Raw genomic sequence first — 24147 nt, forward strand, 5'->3', positions numbered from 1 at the left:
TTCATATTTTTCATTTCGAGAATTTGCACACAGCAACAGTAAACGACAAATGAAAAGTGAACAGAATTTTCCAAGAAATGTTTTTCTATATTTCAGCTTCAATTTTGTTTTTGAAACATAAATAATGATATTTTCATAAGAATTCAAAATCTCATCCCAAATGCAAAAAATCTTAGAAAAATCAACAACTCGAAAAATGTTATGATAGCAAAATAATCATCCAATTAGAAAGTGAAAAAAGAGATAAAAATGCGTTTGTTTTTAATTGAGAAAAACGAAACAAATTCTGATTTAATTGAATGTTTGATTTCACCAAAAGTGAAATCTAAAAAATGGCAAATCGAACAAATTTTTGCAATTGAAAACTGAACAAAATATTCTCAAGCACAACGTTTCATGTCTAAGAAAGAGATATTCACAATTGAGGACAAGTGATTCTTTTGGAGATTATTTTATAAAACAATAAATAAAAATTTAAATCATGTTCTGAATATTATTAAACGGGCATTGATAGGTTGATACGCAATTTCATGATATCTTTGTTTAAATCACATATGAAATTATGGCTATTGTCAAAGCTTCGATGAATATTTTTTTTCAAATCAAAATATTCTTTTCAATGATGAAAAACTTTCAACAATCAACACCACGAAAAAAGTTTTGATTTCAAAAATAATTACCTAGGAAAACTAAATTTTTTTATTTGTGATATATCACGATGAAAAGGATCAATAAATGGTGGAATGAATGACTTTTTCGAGAAATCATTTTTGTTCAATTTTCTTTATAAACGAACCTTTCAAAATTTTATCAAATACGAGTTCTTACTCCCGAAATTTCACTGGAATAATGATGAAGGCTTGACAATGTTTCATTTCCTCACAAATGATTTTTCATGTGCGGGAATAGAAATTTGATGAAAAAATGAAAAAAAAATTATTTTCGAAAATATAACAAAAGGAAGTTTTAAAAAAAAAATGAAGAAGACTTTAACTGAAAAAGATAATATTTTCCTGTTTGTGAACAAATAATTGATATTGAAGTTTGAATAATTCTTATTTATCCATAGTTGAAGCAACATTATGGAGTAATTAAAAAATAACAAAAACAATTTGTTTTTACGAAATAATAAATATTACTAAAAATACAAACACAAAAGAAAATTATAAATAATTTATTGAAACTAATCGATGAAAGGTTCTAAAAAAAAAATATTATCTAAAATTGTTTGTGTTTTCCCATATTATTTTTTGTTCCATTTACAGTATATTTTTAGTTGAGCTTTGATGCTTGAAACAATTGTTGCCAAGCTTCTCGGGAAGATCCTTGGAAAATACTGTTCAAATTTTGACAAGAAATCATTAAATATGTTTTTTCTAAGTCTTTTTCATTTTTGACATTAAAAGTTAATAATTTCGAAAGTGGCCTTTCAGGAACATTTGAATTAAAAAATTTGAGGCTTAGACGTGATGCATTTCATGAGTTTCATGAAGGAATTCAAGTTATTGATGGTTTTAATGTTTTTTTCCCCTGAGAAAACAGTTATTTATGAAAATTGACGCAATTTCAATTTATCAAAGGTGTAATTGGTTCTGTTAAAGTATCACTGAGTTGGACTGGAATAATGTCAAAGCCAATTATTATTTCAATCGAAGATATAGCTGTAATTTTGGAACCTCAAGATATATCTGTATGACTATTTTTCTTTTGTTTCAAAAATTGACAAACCAAATAGAATTCTAAATCAGCAATTAAAAATAGAATACAACGATCTGAAAGACAAAAATTGATAAAGTTAGATGATATCGAGCAAAACATGGCAATGAAAGAGGCTGAACTGGAACAAAATGGAAAAAACAAAGAAGATCAATCATTTATGAACAGACTTATTACGAAAATACTTCTAAACTGTCAGATTACGATGAAGAATATACATTTTCGAATGGAAGATACGCGGAATCCTCGGAATCCTATTGTTATTGGAGTTTTGTTTTCTGGACTAACTGCACACTCCACAAATGCAAAATGGGAGCGAGCTTTGAACACAGAACCTCCAATAGCATACAAGCTTGTTGAATTATCATCATTATCAATTTATCACTCATCGACGACGCTTGCTGAGGAGCGCAGTGGATTTTCTTCAGCATTGTCTGTTGAAGATTTTAAGCAATCAATGTCAAATTACATTCAAAAGACGATTTCTGCTTCACCAGAGTTTGCTTTTGGGCGCCCCACATCATCATATTCCAACGAAACAGGTACAAACAATCAATCGCTCGCCATTTCACCAACGAGCAATACATCATCTTTGGAATCTCCTAATCAAATTGTTCAATCCAACACAAACAATTCAATCAATTTGAATGGAAGAGATGTAAGCAAAGACAGTCAACTGGACTTTATTTTACACCCAGTAACATTCACAGTGAGAGCATCACTCCTTCTCTCGTCAATCACTGGGCAGCCTTCTTCTACTCCTGCATCTCAATCTTCCTCTCCTACTGCTTCTCCTGCCTCTTCATCTTCAGAGTCGCCTGAAGAAACTCCTGTTCAGGGAAATAACCAAGAGACGGAAGACAAACCAAACATTCCGATGATAAAGGCAGACATCTCCATTACCCAAATGTGCTTGAGCATGGGCTCATTTCATCTGCCCCGCCTCAAACGGATAACCGACTTTCTGGCAGATCATCGCGTTTTCGATGAATACCAGAAGACAAGGCCCAGACGCACATGCAAATGCGGCAGAGGTTGCCATATCAACACAACAGATGACGCAGATGAACCTTCTCCAATATTATCTGAGACAACTACTGATGCAAATGGAGGAGAAATGACGCTAAGAAAAGTGCGTGCAAATGATGTTGATTACTCTTCTGTTCATTGTGTCTGTGGCTGTGCGACTGTCAATGCACGGCATCCAAACTCTGTGCACACACGCAATTTGTGGCGATGGGCGATTGGATGCGCTGTGAAGGATGCGAAGAAGAAGCGCAAGCCGTTCACGTGGGAAGGAATCAAAGAGCGGAGAGACGACAAGAACAACTACATTGCACTGTGGAAGGATTACCTGACATCTCAGGCTGAGATGTCAGAGAAGGATAGAGAGAAAGAAAAAGAGGCAAAAAGGGAGCTGCTCGCCACACCTTCTCCTCTAAAGGCAAATGCAAAGTCTCCTCAAATATCTTCACCGGATGGTGGAAACGGAGTTGTGGTGATTGATGCGGAAGACGATGATGAATCTGATTCCAACAACGGAAGTTCTGCTGAAGATGGAGAAAAAGATGAAACGGATGAGATGTCATCCAACGTCAAGGATATCAATAAGATTCCACTTTATGCGCAAAATCCGTTGCGTCAACTCGAGCTGAAGTATTCGATGTCAGACATTCTGTTCTTCCGAGCGCTTGCAGAAAAGCAACTTGCAGCAGAAAAAGCGAAGCGGAAGGAAATTGCGGAGAAGCGCGCTGAGCGAGCGAAAGAGGCAAACGCGCAGAAAGGCTGGATGAAGCGGTGGTTTGGGCGGAAGACAGCGGAAGAGAAGGAGGAAGAGGCGAAGAGCATCGAGGACGAAGAAAACGTGTCCTTTGACTCTCTTCCAGAAGAAGAAAAAAGAAGGTTTGTGGAGGAAGTGCAGTACGATGCATCACTAAACATTTTGGAGGCATCACATCCACCTGAGTTTATATTAGTGAGTGCTACGCTTGACATTAAGCGTATATCCTTCACGCTGCTGGAGCAGACGAAATATCTGCCTGCCTTCAAAGAACTGATGAATAAAAACAGCGTAAATGGACAATCACCATCGTCGTCATCAGCATCCTCTTCTTCTTTAAGCTCTTTCTCTTCAACTTCTTTGAGTCCTGTTCCATCTGTTTCGATGGTTGTTCCCATTCTTTCGTTTTCTCTTCTTTCGATCGGCGGATCTTTTTCGTATCGGCCATATAAATCTGGCACGGATGTTGAATTCAACTTAGACAATTTGGAACTTGTCGATTTGAGTGGAAATTACGAAGCAGCCTCTCCTTCACAACAAGGCAGGACTGGAAATTTGAGTTATTCTCCATCTGCTTCACCAACTTTCTCAACAAATTATTCCGAACCTTTTGTCACTCTGATCTCATCCAATGCACCAATCGGGTCGCCTTTCATCTCCAACCAGGATGATGATGAATACGATGAAGCCAACACTGAAGGCGAAGAAGAGCAAAACGAACAGGGCAAAACAGCTGAGCAGTCTGCATTCGCCTCAGCTGCCAGTGAAGCGACGTCGATGCGTGCTGTTCAACTGGTGCGGCATCGGCGTCTGATCGAAGTGAAGTTTTCGCAGAATTCTCTGTCGCTTCCAGTCGATCTGTTTGTGGCTGCTTCAGTTGCCCCGCTGAATGTTGTTGTGCCGTCTTCCTCGATTGCACGACTGCTTCCGTCTTTGAAGCGCTTCTCGTCTGCTGATCCGCAGATCACAACAGCTATGCGGAAGACATTCCGGTCGCAGTATGCTTCGCTCACTCAGCGCACTTCACTTCAACTTCTGAATGCGCTGGAGACACGGAAGATGATGGACATATCACTGAACATCGAAGCACCACACATTGCACTTCCACTTCAGCCACTTAATCCAGCATCGCCATGTCTCGTTGCCAACCTTGGCACAGTTAAAATTGTGACGAAGCCGACGGAAGCAGCTCTGAGAGAAAAAGAAAAAGAAAAAGAAAAAGAAAGACAGGAGAATGCAGAGAATAGCAATGCCACAGAAGCGTCTGAACCAATGAAATCAAATGTCGAAGGAGATGAAGATTCAGGACAAACGATGGAAAAGAAACACTCACGTGGAAACTCCACAATTGTGACCACATCGGCGCATCCAGAAGGAGTGGAGATCAGCGAAAGAACAGTTTTCGATTTGTTCCAAATTGAAATAGCGAAAGTTGGGATTTACTTCAAAGGATGGACACAGACTGCTCGAAAGCGATTGCTTTCAACAGGTCCTTCTGCTCTTTCGATCTCTTCGACTTCTCAGTCTCCTGCTCCGTCTTCTTCTGCTTATCCAACCTCTTTCTCGTCTCGCTTCTACAATCCACCTGAACCCCCTCCACACACAGCCCGCCTTATCAATACATTGAAAAAGTCTCCGTTTTTGATTCCATTCAGTTTGACTGTTGATGCATACAAGTCGATTGCACAGGACGATGTGAACATTCCGCAGATGAAGGTCAAAGCAAGAATAAGCAAGATTCATGCGCTTCTATCATATACGAATGTGTCGCTTGCTGCATTCCTGATGAAGACATATGTCGAAGCACTGGGAAACAGTGGAGAAGAGAAAACTGAAAAAGAGGAAGAAAAAGAAAAGGAAAAAGAAAGCAACGAAGAGAAATCCAGCAAGAAAGGAACAGAAGCCAAAGAGTCGATCCTTGAAACAGAGGCTTCATCAGATTCTGAAACGATTTTGGATTCCCCGCCTTCGTATGATGCACAACTTATGTCACTCACCGAAGAGATTCAGACGGCAACTGCCGAAGAAATGAGAAAAGATGAGAAAAGCCAGGCTTCTGTGAAAGTGAAGCCGCCATATCAGCGAGTGGATATTGATGCTTCGCTTGTTGTTGAAGAGATTGCAGCAACAATTTCGACGAATCCAGGAAAGCAGATGGAGTGGAAGCAGAAGTCGCACACTTTTGTTGGGTTGGCTGCACCAAACAACCAAACACCACGGTCAAGATCAGCCAGCTATTCACTCGCAAACTATGCATCTGCAGCTGAAAGAACTCCGCTTGGCGAGTCTCCATCTTCGCTTTCTCCATCTGCCTCTTCTGCATCTTCTGCCTCTTCCTCCTCTTCTTCTTCAGCTGATTCAGCTTCTGTAAATGGATCAGCAGAAAAGTCTACAAGCGTTTCTATTTCTCAATCCGCTACTCCTTCCACTTCTGCGCTTGCAGCTGTGTTTTACGAGAGCAATGAGCCACCAGAAGTGGAGCTGATGACAGCGTCTATTAAACACACCTGCGTGCACTTTGTGAAGAGGCCATTCGACATGTCAGCAACACTTACTGTCTCGTCTCTTGAAGTGCTCGATTCGTTTGCTTCAGCAAAGAAACCATCAACCTCATTTGGCAGAGTGACAACGCCTCTTGTGTCTCCAGCTGTTTCTTCTCAGATTTCTTCGAATGCTCTTTCTGAACAAAAAGCGATGAAGATTCTTTCTTCTCTTCCGTCGGATCTTCCATCTTCTGAAGCGATGGCCGCATGGACTGCTGGCGAATCACTTGCACATCCTTCGTATTTTCTTGGCTCAAATGCGTCTGAACCACTCGCAGCAATCAAAGTGCCTGACGGGATTTCTTTGTCGCGCCGGCTGAATTGGCGCTTGGAACAGGAACACGACGAGTCAAATCCGCCTGATGAGTTACTCTCTCACAGCGAAATTGATGTGCTTGGACTGACCTACGAGAAAAGAGAGAAAGAGCATCCACTCTTTGAGAATGTGGAACAGTATGCACAGTTAACTCTGACACGCCTGATAATGTGCTACAACCCAACAACTTTGAAACTCGCAATGGATGCTTTGAAGCTGTTCCAGGAATTGTTTGGAAATGGAACCAATGCATCAGAAGGAAAAGATGGAAACGGAAAAGATAAAGAGAAAGAACAAACTTCTGCTGAAGCTAAAAAACACAAAATATCGGAAATACTTTTGAAATCAAAGAAAAGCAAAGATCCTGAAATTACAACAGTATCAGCTAAAGTGAATGTTCATGCGCTGTATCTTATTTTACCACGAATTTCACCTTCTGATTCTTCAACCAAAAACAGCAATCTTCAATCAGCTTCAAGCAAACAGGCTATTCTTCAGATTCCTGCGAATCTTAACACATACGGCTTTCCGTTTGAGCCACTATTTGCTTTGACGATGACAAATACATCAGCTTCGGTTGCAATGAAATCAATTGGAATGGACTTTACAGCAGATCTTGGAGCATTGAATGTGTTCGACATTGCAGGTGCGAATGTTACACGGTATCCTCACATATTCTCCTTTGGATTTCACAAAGGAAGCGAAGAAGCTACTGTTAAATCGATTGAGAGCAAGGAAAGTTCGAAAGAAGATTTGGAACATTCCAACAATAATTATGATATTTCGAAATACAAAGAAGTAGATCAATTGAAGCAAGAATCTAAAGATACAGAAGAGAGCAGCAAAGATCCATTGTCAAAAGAACAGCTTACTCCCATCTTGACAGATGTCAAAACGACCGAAGGTGCCAGCATCAGCCTGCGTGGGCGAATGAGCAACCGCAACGATCCACGCTATTTTGATGGGGCAGATGTGACAGTGGCAGCAAAGATAGCAGAAATGAAGGGAGTTCTGCTGAACGATTTTGTCAATCGAATCTTGCTGTATTTGGAGGAAATGAAAGATGTTTTGGAGAGCAGTGCGAAGAGCAGCAAGCTTATTGAAGATAAAACAGAGCAAGAGAAACGAAAGGAAAAGGAGGAAGAAGAGAAGTTCTGGAAGAAAGTGAAAAAAGAGAACCACATTTCGAAACAAGCATTTGTGATGAAGCTGGACATTTTGATGTCTCGCTGCCGTGTGGTCGTTCCCGAGTCGCCTTTCTCTCGCAACACATTTCTTGTCTCATTCGATTCGCTGTCTGTGAAAAATTCACACAAAATACTGGGAATCGATCCTGCACCTTTTGATCAGATAGAAAAATTAACTGATTTGTCTGCTATTCCTCAAGCACATGATTCAGAAGAGCCTGAATTTGTGCCATCTCTTCTGGGAAGTGATGCAAAGGAACCATACATCCCGAAGTACCTACCAACTGTGCATTATGTTGAACACGATGAAGCTGTCATTTCCAATCTTGCCGTTTTGTATATTCACAACCAAGGCGACTTCATTTCTTCGAAGTCAACTTCTGCGTCTGCACTATCAACTGAGCAATCCTTCTCTTTGGATTCGCAGGCAACACAACTTCCCTCTTCAATTTCAGTTCCTTCCAACAACAATACTCTATTCGTCGCCGAGGTTGGACCTCAAGATTTCATTTCGTTACTATCAATTTCACAGCCATTCAAAAATGTTGCTAAGATTTCATTGGAAAATAATTTATCAGATCAACAAACAGATGATGTGGAATCATTGCTTAACGATTATGACTATCTGACTCTGAACAATCCCGCGTCTTCATCTGCCTCTGGATCTTCTACAATCACAAAAATATTATCCCCCTTCGACATAAATGTTGGTGTTGACCGTCTTTTGGATAGCGATGATAGCTTTGCTTATCACCTTCCTGCACTTCGGCCGAACGTCTTTGTATCTCCAATTAGATTGCGTGTCACAAACCATCTGATTGAGCGATGTGTTGCCATTTACAAATCGAATTGGCTGGATGCTGACAGAAGAAGCGATGAAGAAAAGAAGCAAGACGAAATCGAGAAGCAGCTTCAAAAGGAAGAACAGAAGAAAAAGAAAGCCGAAGAAGAAAAGAAAGAGGAACAAGATGCAATGGCAGCAATTCTGAGGAGTGAAGACGGAGCAGAAGCAGCAAGCTCGACTCTTCCTTTGACTTCGCTGATTTCGAGCATTGCAGCAACTGCAACATTTGCGCTAATTGACGTTTCCTATTTTATTCCCGAAAAGGAAGCATCGAAGAAGAAGATGAGAACAATGCGAAAGAAAAGAGAGGAGATTGAAAAGTCGGAAATGAACGGAATAAACGCAACTGATACTGATGCTTCTCAAAGCACAGCAACAACAGACCTTCCATCAATAGGATCAACTGGCATTGATTCAGATGGCAATAAGAAAACAACAACATATCTTTCCTTAGCATCATTTGCAATCAGAGGCGTGACAGCTGCTTTTTGTCAATATACTCTACCACAGAAATACGATGAGAAAGAAGATGAGAAAGAAGCAAATGATCAAATGAGTTCATCATCTGAAGAAGCCTTGTCCAAAAAGCAAAAACATATTCATCAAAAATACGTTTCCATGGTTGCATCTGCAAAGATAGACGACATTCTTTTGTCTCTTTCTTTGCCATTTGCATCTGCTGTGTCTGTTGATCCTTCCTCTGCGCATGTGCATTGCATCTCAGCCTCTTCTTCAGCTTCGTCGTCTTCTTCCATCTCTTCAATGTCATCTTCATCAGTTGTGTCTTGTATGAGTCGTTATCTGCCTTCTCCTCTTTTGACAGTCATCGGAATGTCTGCCCTTTCAGCCAATGTTACACAGTCTACAAATAAAGATATGTCTGTCTACTTCACTTTAGGATCACTTTATGTAACTGACGAAATACAGAAACGGAAGAACAACCGGAGAAAGAAGATTTTCAGTCAACTTGGCGAAGGCAATGCAATAAATGAGCTGCAGTTCACGATCACCCAATGCGAATACATTCTGGCACCATCTTTGAATCAGGCCATTCCGTTGGATTCTGTCATTCGACGTTCAAACAAAGTTAGCACATCAAAAGAAGAAGAAAATGCATCTGAACAACTTGAATCACTAAATGAAACAGACGTTATCAAAATGCTCCGCTATTTGGGAGTTGACAAATCGCTCTTCCTCAACTCTTCATTTGTCAGAACCAAAGCAAACATCCACCATCAGCCAACTCATCTGGATTCGATGGACTTCGTATCTGAGTGGATCCCTCTTTTAAGGCCACTGGTTGTTTCAACAGCTAAAATGAAGTCTCCGTCGCTTCCTCCAGAAATAGAAGAGGTGACTCAAAATCTTTCAGAGATAAAAGAGAGAAGTAAAGATGATGAGTCTATTAAACTTTGGATGGAATGTTTGAAGAGATCGTATCAGGAAGAGAAAGAAGGAAGAGAAATGGAAGAAATCACAGATTTGAAGGAAGAAGAAGGAAATACAGATGAAAAGTTTGATCATTTTCTCGAAGTTTCTTATCAACAAATATCTGCGATCACGAACACAGCAATTGAAGAGAGAAAAAGAAAACAAGAGGCAGAATTAGAAAACAATGGAAGAAATGCTGCAGATGCTTCAAACGATTTATCACTTTCACAGAATTCAATGACTACAACTTCTGTTTCATCAGCCACAACAACAACACCTCAGTCAGAATCGAATCATTTACCTCTAAAAACATCAGAGTCATTGCAGATAATCGATGGAGCCCTTCAAAATGTTGTTGTTAATGCAAAAAGTGGAATGGTTGCACTTCTTCTTCAGTGGGCACAGTACGCTCAAGTTTCTGTTCCGATGGAAGCAATCAAATCTATTTCATCTACTCCAGTTGATGACAAAACGAAAGAGAAAGAAGAAGAGATTAAAGAAAATTCCAAAAAGGAAGTCGAGCAAATTAAGTCTGAACAGAAGAACAGTTGTCTGAAGCTGAAAGTCTCGTTCTCTTCTCTTCACGTGTTTCTGCATCATCGACTGCGCCCGTTGGCTCTTCTTTCTCTCACGCACATAACAGCAGACTATCTCCAGACACACACATTGATGTCTGCCTCAGCCACACTCAACTCAATGGATGTATTTGACTTGGATTCGAAGCAGAACTCGATCTTTCTTTGTGACGACACCACGCTCCATCCATCGACATGCGCTCCGTATAGTTTCCCTCACATTCTGTCATTCTCTTCCACAAATGAATACTCCAATGCTTTCACTGCTGCCTATCAGAAGTTTGAGAGAAGCGATGATCCAAGATGCTTAGAAGTTTACAGGGGCATTGACACTGAAATAACACTCCGTTCCTCTTCTCTTCGATTGCTTGCGACTGGCTCATTTATTTCTCGGATTCTTCAGTGGGTCTCAACAATGCAAACAAAATTATCGAAAATTGGAATGACGAAGAGCAATGAACAAGGAGCAATAGATTTATCAGGCAATCAAAAAACACAACCAATCTCCATTGCTTCCGACAAGCAGAATGAATCATTCAGTTCCTCTGCCTCAGAAACAGGGGCATCCGAGACAACTGATTTATCTTCGCTGTCTCTTGTGTCTGACAAGCCTGACGCCAAAGAAAGGAATATTTTGAAAGAGAAACTTAAAGAAGAAGCAATTGAGAAGAGGAAGAAAGCAAAAGAAGAAAGAAGAATCCAAATGGAAAAGAAGCTGAAAGAAGAAGAGGAAAAGCTGAAAAAGAAGGAAAAGCAAAAAGAAGAGAAAAGCGAGAAGCCACCTCCGATTATGAAACTGGATGTGATTATTGAAAGTCCGATGATTCTTGTTCCTTCTCCGTCGAACTCGCGAGAATTGCTTGTTGTGGAGATTGGCTCGATGGGAGTGAAGACGGCACATCGGGTGATGCCAAAGGCAGAAGTGGCAGAAAAGGAGAAGCGAAGGGAGAAAGAGATCGAAGAAGATGTGGAGCGAGCCAATGCAGCCAAGAAGAAGATCAATGAGCTGCTTGATAGCAAACAGGATGGAATCAAATTTGAAAGCGAAGATGTTGTTTCTCAAAAGCGACGCAAATTGCACAGATGGAAAGCCGTTTTGGACAAGCCATCTATTTTGCTGGATGAAGAGATCACTTCATCTTCGCTGAATTCGTCGCTTTGGCTTCTTCCAGACGGACATCTGAATCCGAATTATGGAGAAAGAGTGAAGGAGAACATTCATGTTTTGCTCAACAATACTTCCATCACTCGTGTTCTGATTGATTTTGACCATCCTCTTTTCTTAACAACATTCAACATGCGCGATTCGTTTCTGTCTTCTTCTGCTGCTTCGTTCTTTCAGAGTGCTGCTTCATCAACATTTACGCCAGCCATTGTGACTGTCGGAGCACAAGACTTGTCTGTTGCTCCTCAGCCGCTTTATTGTCTTCCAAGTGCGCCATCTCAACTGCCCCAAGCAGAACTTGCTTCTTCTTCTTCTTCTTCTTCTGCTCTTGCACAGCAATCTCCTCCATTTTCATCTGTGCCACTAAGTTTGCCTGACGCATCATCTTCAGCAACCATTTCAGCAGTTTCAACATTCGAAGCACAACCCTCAGTTACTTTTGCTTCAATTGCTGCTCTTCTCTCATCCTCTCCACAATACTCTCCACTCATCACTCAGAAGGAGTCTTTTCTCTTTGACTTTGGAATGAAGTGCTGTTTGTCGCGTAACATTCGTCCGAATGCTGCGATGAATGCTGGAAAGCCTCAGATGCTTGTTGCTGTGAACACTGACCCTGTTCTGTTGTCGATGAATCCAAATCACATTCGTCTGTTCTCTTTGATTCTCAAAGCATACAATGATGCCACACAAACAGATGAGAAAAAGAAAAAAGATGAAGAAGAGAAGAAGAAGGCTGAGGCAAAAGCAGAAAGGAAAAAGAGAGTAGAGGAATTGGGAATAGAAGATGATGACACAATAAGAGATGAGTTGGAAGCTGCTGAGCACAACGAGGAAGAAGCAGCAATGTCTTCTATGCGCACAGCATCCTACTTCAATCGCATTAAGGAGAAAATCAAAGTAGCTGAAGAGAAAGGGCGATTTAAATCACTGTCGATGGCTATCACCGCAGAGGTTCCACTTATTGCGATGGTGCTACACGACGATGATGCGTTGCATGTGAGACAAGAAGCGCACACAGAACTGATTGTGAAGTCGCTGCGGTACAAGCAGACTTCGTGGGTTGATGGAGAAAGACTTCTGACTGTTGGGGTGGGAGACATGTGGATGAAGGACGTCAGAGGAACACCAACAGAGGAATATTCATTCCCAGCTGCTGTGTCTTCACCTTCTTCTTATCCTTCTTGTCTGCAATCACCAAATGCTTCATTCGACACTCTTTCATCGTCGCCATCTCAACTCAACTCAAATAACTCTTCACCAACACCTCTTCTTGTTGAACCAACCAGTCCGTCCAATGCAGATCCTAACTTTGACTCAAACGGCTCATCTTCTCCTTTTGCTGCTGCTCAACCATCTTCTCAACAGCCTTATGCACCGCCGTCAACATCCTCTGGATTCACATTCACGCCAATGACTCATTCATCTGTGTTTGGCTCTCCAATGTCTGTTACTATTCCTCAACCGTCTCCAAATACAAATGAATTGAAACTTGCATATTCTTCTGTTATTAGAAAGATTATCTCATTCATTCCAGTCGACACAAATGCAGACAGTGGTTCAAGCAGCAACAACAGAAATTGCTCAAATGGAAGCGAGGATGTGATTGTATTTTCGATGTTCACCGATCTTACAGGAAGCAATTCGATGTCTGTGAGTGTGTATCAACCAGTTATAAACGCTAACACAGAATATTTGAAAGATTTTATGGATTATTACGATGCACTGATGCAAATGTTCTCCCCAAATGATGGAAATGCTAAAGACGATGGCGAGAAATCTCACAACAAAGATGCAAAGAACAACAAAAACAGAAAAATTAACAAAAATAATTCATCGAAAGGCAATGTAGTTCCAGCTGGGTTTGCTTCGATCGACAAGGCGGATGGAAAAAAGAGTGAAACAAAAGACAAACAAGTTAAAAAAAGTCCAAATATCCGAAAACCATTTTTCAGTGAAAAAGATGCGTTTGCCACAAAGTTATGCTCAACATTGATTTGTGGCACGCCATCAAGGCTGGATGAATATATATTTTTCGTGGAGCTGATTGGAGCAGCAATGTGGGAGCATTCGATGGAGAGTTCAGAACGAGAAAAGCGTAAAAAGCAGAAGGAATTGCTGATGAAATTGTCGCAAGCTGAAAAGGAAAAGAAAGAAAGCGAAGAAGATGAAAGCGATTCCGATGACGATGAAAGTGATAGTAGCGACAGTAGCGACAGTAGTGATAGCAGTGAAAGCGATTCAGAAGACGAGAAAAAACCTGCTTCACGTGCTTCATCATCATCATCATCAACTTCTGCATCCTTAAACAAGGGCACAACTCCGAAATCTGAGTCAATTAAAAAGAAAGAGCAGGTAGATGCTCAGAAAGAGAACAATCGTCTATCAATTGTGCCAGCATCAAAAACTTTATCCGCCTCGTCTGCTAATTCTGTCTCATCTGAGCCAGCTCTTTCTGGTTCTGCTCCGAATGGAATGAGAATGCACATTTCTTTGACGAATGCTGTTGTTCTTGTTCCACAGCGGTTCGACTACAAACGTGCTCCTCTGCTCTATATGACGTTTGGAGCAACAATCGACTTCTTCAGCGGTCCACCGTTGATGACAGAGAAGAGGCAGCTGTGCAACACTGAGTTTACGCATTGTTCTGTGGAGCTGTGCAGATTGTTCCCAGACTGGCCAATTCTCTTCATATTCCCTCAAATGCTAGGCAGCTCGCAAGTGTTTTTGAACACACTTATGTCGAAAAGAAAGAATAAGAACAACGACCTAAATTCAAATGGGGATGAAAATGAAAATTCATCATCATCATCATCTTCTTCTTCTTCTTCTGATCTAAATGAGTTGGGATATGGCACTTATGAGCAGATACCTCCACTAAAGAGCAATGAGCCAGAGACAGACGAAAGCATTATGTGGCGTTCGCTGCAATTTCCTGTGATTCGCCAGCCGAAGAATCGAACGGGAGTTGAAAGGGCAACCTCTCATTCTTCTTTGCAATCTTCATCAAGCAATGAAAGTCAGTGCCAATACAATCATGCAGTTGATGAATCAGTCAGAAGCGAAATGTCTGTTTGCGCAACGATTGATTCGCTCTGCCTCGGAATTGCTCATCCTCTGAGAGAGATTTCTTCAATGCAATTGAGTAACAATACAAATCTGTCATCCTTTTCGCAGCTAATCCAGCCACCGCAGGATTTGATGATCAACAGCTTCAGTGTGGAAGCCAACTACACGCAATTCACTCTCAACACTGGTGCTTCATCATCTTCTTCGTCTGCTGCTGTCCAATCTTCATTAGGAACAGATCTGACTCTGAAGCACAAGACGAAGATTATTGCAGAAAGCACAATTCCTCTCAGACACATCAAAATAGAGACATTAACACCACTGAGAATGGAGATGTATTTGAGAGAAATCAAAGAAGCCATGAAAATATACAACACAGCAATGGGAGAGTGGAACAAGGAATATGAACCATATCACATGCCTACAGAAATGAGCATATCTTCATCACAATCAGCATCAGCATCAGCATCAGCATCGTCTTCTTCTTCAGCTACTTCTTCGAATAATGTTGCATCAGACACACCAACTTCTCATTCATCTCTTTCCTATCCAAACCTTTATAAAACGAAGATGAAGAGATGCTTCAAAGCGTTCGTTGATCTTTCTGAAGAAGAAACTTCTGAAATGTCTCTTTCAGCAATTTCATCGAATGAGATTGGAGACAAAGGATCATATGCCTTCAGCTCTTCAGAGATATCTTCTGATCAGACTAGCAAAATCTCTTCATTTTCTGCTTTTGCTCCACCTTCCTCTTCTCCAGGAGCATCGTCTTCGCTTTCTTCTTCTGTTCTTTCTGCCTTTGAGAACGACCTGGCCCTGACACAAGATTCAGTCACGACTGATCTGCTATACGAGTCACTACCGCATGATGCTGTTAGATTGGACAAGTTGACAAGAGAAGCCATTGCGAAGAAAGAGAAAGAAGAGAAGAAGAAGAAGAAGGCGGAGAAAGTGAAAGTGAAGAGGCAGAAGAAGAGAATGAAGGAAGCAAAGCACAAACAGAAGAGATCGACAATATTGAAAGACGGATATCCAGACGATTGGGACGGATCAAACGAAGATGAATGGGGTGACGATGACGAATACGTGCGGAACTACAAAAAGATCACTGGCAATGGAAAGAGAGAAGACAGCAGCGACGAAGATTCAGAGGATGAAGTAGACGAATTTGACTATTTGGAAGAGACAGAAGAGGAGAGGAGCATCAGAAAGGACTTCATCAGACGAGCGTGGATTGAGCTGAAGAGGCGGTGCTTGGCGGTTGTGCCGAACTCGTGTCTGCATGTGGCTGCCCACTTCACTGGAATCAACGCTGTCATTGTGAACGATGCCGTGTCACCACTTCCGCTTTTCAGGCTGCTGATTGGAGAGACTCAGGCAGTATATTCGCAGGAGTCTGAAAAGAGACGGCTGACGAACGAAGGGAAGCTGATGTGGATTGCATGGAGAAAGGAGAACTTCCCTGAAGATGCCGATGCAAACGAGGATTATTCTCTTTCTGCTCTTCAAAATCAAACTTCTTCACCATCACCTTCTTCTTCTTCGGCTTCATCAACTGCAATTGTCACTTCTTCCACAACATCAAACAGCGGATCTGAACGTCTATCGAAGAAACGACGCTATCTCCGCCCCCCTCCTCTTCCAGGCACATTCACAAGGCTCTTCGCACAAGTTGACACGATCATCTCAGTCAACTTCTTCAACGACTTGAGAATGTCATTCGAGCCGTTTTTGGAGCCTCTTGCGCTTTCTGTGCGGATGAACCCCTCAATTTCTCCGTCAATGTCTCTTTCTGTTGCCTCTTCTGATGTGTGGAACTTCAACATCACATCTCCATTTGTCGCATCGCTTGTCACGCTCATAAATGCATTCACTGCTAAAACAGAAGAAGAGAAGGCGATGGAGGAAATAAAGCGAAAGAGGAAGAAGGCCAAGGCCAGAGAACGATTGATGTCTCATCATGCACTTACAGATGGGTCATCGCAGCCATCTTTATCAAATGCAACTTCAACCAAAGCCAAATCAGCAACTGTTGAAGATGAAGAAGAAGAGGAAAGATTGGCAAGAGAGCAGTTGGAAAAGGAAAGAGAAAAGAGAAACGAGAAAAAGAGTCATTCACACAAAAAGCAGCTGACACTTGAATCAAAAATAAAGCGAGATTCACTTAATTTAAGTGCTCATATTTCACATTCACCGATTTCTCACTCACCTCTCCATTCTCCTTTGCATTCACCTGGAAACTCCATCATTCCGCAAAAAGTGTCTCCATCAACAGAATCTTTGTCGTCTCAAATTTCTGTTGCATCACAAAAATCTTCTGTTGCCTCTGCTTTGAGTTCTTCCTCTAAACAGCCGGCAGCCAGTGAGGTGACTCCATTTATTGTCTACAATCGCTCAGGCAAAAGTGTTGATCTCATATTCCCTTCATTTGCCACTCCTCACCCTGTTTTCGCTGCGTCGTCACTGAGAGGAGGTGAGCGTGTTGTTGGGAACATTCAAGAAATAAAAACAACTCCTGTTGCAGCTTCTCCTTCTTCCGTACATGGTCAGTTACAAAGACTTCCTGCCCCACAATCATCATCAAGCAGTGAAAAGCCTTCTTCGACCTCTGCATTAACTGCTTCTATTTCATCTGCGATTTCATCGACTCCTCGATCACAGCAGGAATATTTGACAGAAACTGTTCCAGACAACTCGTCCATTCCGTTTGACATTCCGTGGATTCCGTTTTCTGATTCCACACTCCGCCAGAACCAGAATCAGAGCAAGCGCAGCTCCTCTTCGTCGACTGTAATTCCTGTGAATATTGCAATTGATGGCTTCGACATGCTTCCACCTCTAAATCTTGCTCGCCCATTTGTTGCGGCGTATATGCTCAGACAGGACAAAAGAGAAACTGGGCTTGTTGTTCGACTTGAGAACTTTGTAATGTGCGGACGGAGAGTACTTTTAATCAACAGCACAAAAACATTCTCGAACAAGACAACACTCCCTGTGCTTGTAACATTGGAGAAATACCAAACAAATTTGCAGCAAAACACAAGTTCCTCTTCTTCCTCTTCTTCTTCTTCTTCTTCTAATCTATCAACATCAAGTGACTCGACCAAATGGACAAAGCAAGTCCTTCCTGGTGATACACTTTTCATTCCAATTGAGCACAGCTTCTCTCATCTGAGCGTCACTCCTATCCATGGATCGCTCTTTGAGGCTAAAGGGCATTTCACCCAATGGAGTGCCACTCCACCTGTACCAGTGACAAGTATGGACGAAGGTGCCTGCATAATGCTCCTTTCTTCAGCAAAAGGCCCTTCTGTTGTCAACCCGTCGTATTCGATCAACCAGGAAGAAGGAGACCAGACTGCTCATGTTGAGGACACTGTTCAACAGACAGTCACAGCAACTTTTGCTCTCTCTTCTCGTGTTCTTCCTTCGTCTTCTGTGAAAAACGCACTTTTGCACGAAACGGCTGCTGCATCCGACGACGAAAAGGAGATTGCAGAACCAAAGACTCCGGAGCAGCGAGAAGAGGAAATACGGCTTCAAAGAGAAGAAGACAACATGGAAGAAGAACAGGTAAGCGCAAAAATTGGGATGAATGACATGTCATTTGCGCCTCCGTTTGACGAGTTGGATCATCTTATCACACGAAATCAGTCGAAGGAGAAGTCTGTAAATGCCTCTTCGCCTTCTTCTGTGTTTCATGCAATCAGCCTCAAACCCCAATGCAATCCTGCTGATGGCACAAAAGATAAAGACAAGGAAAAAGGAAAAGGAAAGAAGCAAAAAGAAGAAACTGCAAACGCAAGACAAATTCAACAATCGACTCCATTTGCTTCTCATTTCTTCAGCTCAGATGTCATTCAGATTATTCTATCTCCTCCTTTGGTTGTCACAAACACTCTTCCTCTACAGATCGCATTCAAACTTCAAGAAAAAGAGATTTCTGTGCAAAAAGCCAAAAATAACTCTCAAAAGAAAAGAAGCACTCATAACGACACAGAAAGTCATAGTTCAAAGCAGGCAATAATTGAGCATCCACCTCATTTGATGTTTCCTGGCAGATTTCTACCATTTTATCATTTTGATCTTCAAAGAGAAATATCCGGAAGCATCGCTTTTCCGCAGCTAAAGGCAAAGCAAGCAGAAGCAGCCGAGCTTTTGGCATCTGTTGGCACATCCAACAAGAATTCAGGAGAAACAGCATCAACTCCAAACTCCGAGAACAAAAATGGAAATATTGTATCAACAAATGCACCTGCAACATATCAGCCAATCTTCGCACCTCCTTCTGATCCGATCTTTGATCCTTCTTCAAACTCTTCCTCTTCTTCCACCAATTCATCTGATTCATCTTCATCTTCATCTTCATCTTCATCGACATCAAACACCGAAAACGAGAAGACGTTCTTTGTTTATCCAGAGCCTGAGGAATTCGATCTTATCAATGCCCAATATTCTCCTTCTGTTGTCCTCTTCAGTGGAGACGTGCCATCGCTTTATGTTCCATTGTCACCTGAAAGTTGTGAGGCAATTACTCGCATTGAGCTAAATGGAATGCATTTGCTGGTAAAGAACAGGTTCTATAGAAGTGGATCTCGAATTATCAAGTTTAATACTCCATTCTGGATCGTTAACAGAACCAATATTCCATTACTGTGCGTTCAGGAGAAGACGCCGCATGGAGACTATCTTTATGCACCTGGAAAATTGCCTTTTGTCCGCTCGCTTGTGAATCAAGAACGTATTCTGCGGCTGAAGAGCGAAGAGGAAGACAGAATTGCAGAAGATTTCTGGAGAAGCGAGAAAACGAGTGCAATTGCAGAGAAGCTTGCTGCTGAACCGAATGGAGAAGAGGACGAGAGAGGAGAATCATTCAGAGCTGATTATATGAGACAAGATCAGTCCGATGAAACAAACGGAAAAAATAAAAAAGAAATAGAAGAATCTACAGAACTACTCGGAAGAGCAAGAGCATTGGGAGCAAAAGTGAAGCCACTTCCTGCAGCAACGCTCCTTCCATTTACTTATTTGAATGACAAGCAGCAGTCTGAAATGCTGACCTCTTTTGCATTAGCTGAAACATGCGATCCATCCGATCCTTTCTTCAAAAGACGCGACCACAAACCAATCAAAACTCAGCCAATTTCGTTTGACAATCTGAATGGAACAAGTGAGATATCACTTAGACGCAAAGATGGCACTCAAACAGTCTTTTGCGTCACAACCCGAACGGCAGCTGCGCCATTTGACGAAGTTACAATTGTTTCACTTACGCCGCAGCTTGTTATTTCGTCAAGATACGAGAATTACTCAATATGGATGAGAGAGTACCAGCCAGGTTCGGAGTCTTACAGAAGGGTATCCTTTGTCTCAGATGATCAAATGCCTGATTCCGCTAAAAGTCTTGTGTCGGATAAATCTTCTTCACCTTCCTCCTCCTCCTCCTCTTCTTCTTCTTCTTCAAGCGAAAGCAATCAGCTTTCTCTCTTTGAGCGTTATGCTCAGGTGGCGGCTGGTGATTCCAAGGCTTTGCTTCTTCTACCAAAATCTGCTCCACTTTCATTTGAATGGCCGAATCATTCGAAAGATTCGCTTGAAAAGAAGCTTGTGCAATTTGCACTGGTGACAGACATATTTAATGATCCGAACAGAGCCAACGAACTCAGAAGAGATGGCTCAGATGGACTCAATCCTTCCTCATCAGCAAGCTCAATGCCTTCAACTTGTGTTTCTTTTGAAGGGATTCCATTTTACAGCCCCAGACAACTTTTCTGGTCAGGCCCTGTTCCGCTTGATGCTGAAGGAGACCATGCGCTGTTTATTGTCGATCCACAGCGAACAGACTATCCACACACACTGAACATCCACATCAGACACCATCCAGCCACGAAAGGACTGGAGGCAGTGTTGTCTCCTGAATCAATCTCTCTCGTGAACGCTGAAGAGGAAGGAGCGAGCAAAAAAGAGAAAAGTGATGCTCCATCAAATGGAAGAGGAGTTGACGATAAAAAGGACGAGAATGAAAATCTTATGAAACCACAACAGCGTCTTGAAACACGTTACGCAATCATCAACAAAACTGCGTTCCCGCTAACAGTTGTGCAATCCTGTTTGGCATCACTTCCTTCTGCAACTTTGGATGCTGTTGAAAACATTAACTTACGCGTCATTCCACAAAAACTCGAAAATGGCTTGACTTCTTGCGTTCTCCGTGTCCCTCCGTTCACAAGAGTACCCTTTGCGTGGTTTGACTGCTGTGAAAAGAAGGAGATTGTTGTGTACTTCACAGGAACAGAGGAGAAAAGAGAATATGCGTTTGGTGAAATGAAGGACTTTGGTGCCATTACTCTAACAAGACCACTTTCACAGGTTGCTCTTTTGCACGAAGACAAAAGGAAATCCATTCAAACAACGTCATCTCCACAGACAGCTATGATGAAAAAACAGAGAGAAGACTTTATTACAGAACGAGTATATATTTCTGCCTTTCCAATCGGAATTTCGTTCGTGATGTCTGCTTCTTACCACGAAAAAAGCGCAAAAACGTCTCAGTTTGAGCGCCTTGAAAGAGCAGAACGGAGGCAGCTGCAGCTGAGAGCAGCAGCAATCGCAGCCTCGATGAAAAAGTCTTTCAAGCGCAGAATTTTGGAACTCGAGCGAAAGAAGCTTCTGGAAGAGAAGGCAAAGGAAATGGAAGACAGTTCAGATGACGATAGCGACGATAGCTCTGAAGATGAAAGCAATCAACGAATGAAAAATCTTAGTGAAGAACAGAAAGTGAATATAAAGAAAGAGCAAAATGCAGAAGCACTTCCAAATGCTCCTGTAACAACGCTTATGACAGCTGCTGGAATCACAGATGATTCGCAAACTGCTCTAACAGAATCAACGAATTCAGCAGCATTTCTAGACGACGCTGTTCAATCTCCACAAATCTTTGAAAGCAATGGAAAGAAATCTGAATTTATTAAAGAAGGAGAAGAGGCAAGTGATACAGAAGAAGAATATGATGAAGATGATGAAGATGATGATGAACTGTATGCACCACTTTCACAGGTGAAGCCGATGCAAGTAATTCTTGGACTAGCTGGATTTGGATTCTCATTCAACACTTCTGGGTCGGTGGATCTTTTCCAGCCGAAGCGTCCTGAAGAGTTGATGTTCTTCTCGATGGGAAAGATTTCGCTGAGCTACGTGAATACTGTAAAGACTATGTCTGTTGAAATGTCAATGAAGTCAATGCAACTGGATGATCAGAGCCTTTCTCCAGTGTATCCTGTTGTGATTGGAAGGGAGCAGGGCTCAACTGATGGCAATCAGTCGAGTGAAATACAGGAGAAGATGAGAAAACGAGGTGGAAAAGAAAACGAAAGAAATCTGAAGCGAATGGAAAGCGGTGAAAGATCAAAGCAGATGCATAACAACATGGGAGACTCACAGCAGAATCCGATGATTTTCCTCACATTCATAACACAAAAAGGTGAGTCAAATATGATATTTGTGAAGATGTTCAGTATTCTCATCCAAACAATTGAAGTTGGCATTAACGAAGAATTCCTCCTTCGCGTGGCGTCATTTGTGAAGGACGAGATTCTGCCGATAACTTCTCTGATGAACAAGAAATCCTCTTCTTCTTCTTCTCTCTCTTCACGCCTTGTAACACAAGAAGAAGACCATCATATTGTTTCCGCCAACATTAACGACTGTCTGGCTACTCTTCGTCTTGGTCGCACCTTCTCCTCCACTCCTTTCCAGCCTTCAATCACTTCTCTGCTTGCTGTTCGTGCACAGACACAGCTGAACGAGACGATGCCTCCGTCGCAGGTGAATGCTCAGTCAGCTGCAAAAAGATACATCTTTGGCGAGTTCGTCTTTTTGCAACCGATCCGCGTCTCTTTGTCTCTTTCTATTAGTGATATCTCCCGCTTTGGATCTTTTGGCGTGTTCAAGCCACTTCTTGGCCTCTCCACATCTCTTTTCTCACTTGACCACGCCAACATCGATCTGAATGCATTGTTTGTGATGAACCTGCATGGCGAAGTTAACGACATCGTCTCGCGCGTCAAGGGTCACTACATTGCCGAGGGAACGACTCAGATAATGAAGCTCCTTGGATCGCTGGAGCTGCTTGGAAATCCTCTTGGCTTCGTCTCCTCGCTTGGAACGGGAGTTGTGGGGATGTTCTATGAACCTGCAAAGGGAATAACGAAAGGACCAGGCGAATTCCTGAACGGGCTAAGGAAAGGAGGAACAAAGCTTATTCAGAACTCAGTGTTTGCGTTGTTTGGATCAGCAAGCAAGATCACAGGCACTTTGTCGCGTGGAATTGCGCAGCTGTCGATGGACGATGAATACATCAGAGAAAGAAAGCAGCGTGCTGCACAAAGGAAACCAAAACATGTTCTTTCTGGAATAGCACAGGGATTTGTGGCGATGGGAGCAGGGATTGGAAAGGGGCTGGCAGGGATTGTTGTGCAGCCCATTAAAGGCGCACAGAAAGGAGGAGTGCTTGGATTCATGAAGGGAGTAGGGAAGGGTCTTGCTGGAGCGGTGGTACGTCCGACTGCCGGAGTGCTTGACTTGGCAACGATGACACTGAGTGGCATTCAGAACACAGGAAATCTTCTTGATGGAAGTAGCAGCGAAGGAGGAAGAGTACGACCTGTGCGAAATGTTCTGGCGAGCGGGCTTATAACGACATTTGATTGGGCAGCAAGCAAAGGATACGAATGTATGCTTCTCACCGGGTTTGTCAGTCCAAAAGAGGAGCTTGTTTTGTTTGCACCTCTCAGCGTTCACACAGCATCAGAGTTTCTTGCATCGACTTCTATTCTGGGAAAAGAAAATGATGCACTTGTTATCACAACACACAGGCTGTTTCACATCACAACTGGAACATCGTTTTTGTACGATTTGAAGGCATCTGCTTCGTCTGGACCGTCCACTTCTCCCTCTGCTGCTGCGCGCAATTCATCTAATGAACAAGAATTTCATGTTGTCTCTTCTTCACTCGCAAACGTTACAGTCGATTGGCAGGTTCTTTTCCCTAACATAATGTGCGTTCATCTAACTCCATTGGGTGACCTTACTAAAACCAATGGATTTAATATAATGACGCTGAGAGTTAAAAGCCCCTCCACACTAAAGAGAGCAACTGTACAAGAAAAAGAATTTAAAATTCTAAATAGAGAAGCAGCCGAAGAGATTCGAAAAGAGTTAATTAAGCGCTCATAAATATTACAAACATTCATTGAATTTTAAATGTTGTTTTATCTTTTCTTATGAAGTTAATGATTTTTCTGATTTTCAGGTTTTGAAGAACTTTTTTTTAACTATTGACTATTAAATGTTTTCCAGTCACACCATTTTTATGTTTGTTTTAAAAGTTAAAACTTTAAGATTTTTATATGTTTTGAATCTGTTGGTTGTATGTAGTTTGATGAGTTTTTTTTTCTTTTCGATTGATATTTTGATGCAAAATTTGCAAAAAATAAATAAAAGATTCTCCTTTGAAATGTTTTTGT

General features: G+C 41.8%; 1 protein-coding gene across 1 annotated transcript; it reads left to right on the top strand.

Moving 5' to 3' along the window:
* Nucleotides 1-1286: 1286 nt before the first annotated feature.
* On the top strand, nt 1287-24136 carry MONOS_3451 (vacuolar protein sorting-associated protein 13 family protein; the record flags this gene model as incomplete). The annotated part of the gene is made up of 6 exons (XM_067873455.1): nt 1287-1369; nt 1423-1511; nt 1581-1690; nt 1916-2695; nt 2978-13416; nt 13510-24136. The coding sequence occupies 6 exons, from the start codon at nt 1287-1289 to the stop codon at nt 23855-23857; spliced, it is 21849 nt and encodes a 7282-aa protein (XP_067718975.1). The 3' UTR covers nt 23858-24136.
* Between the last annotated feature and the right edge of the window lie 11 nt (nt 24137-24147).

This window comes from Monocercomonoides exilis (genome assembly GCF_001643675.1).
Source record: "Monocercomonoides exilis strain PA203 chromosome Unknown scaffold68-255432, whole genome shotgun sequence".
Lineage (NCBI taxonomy): Eukaryota > Preaxostyla > Oxymonadida > Polymastigidae > Monocercomonoides > Monocercomonoides exilis.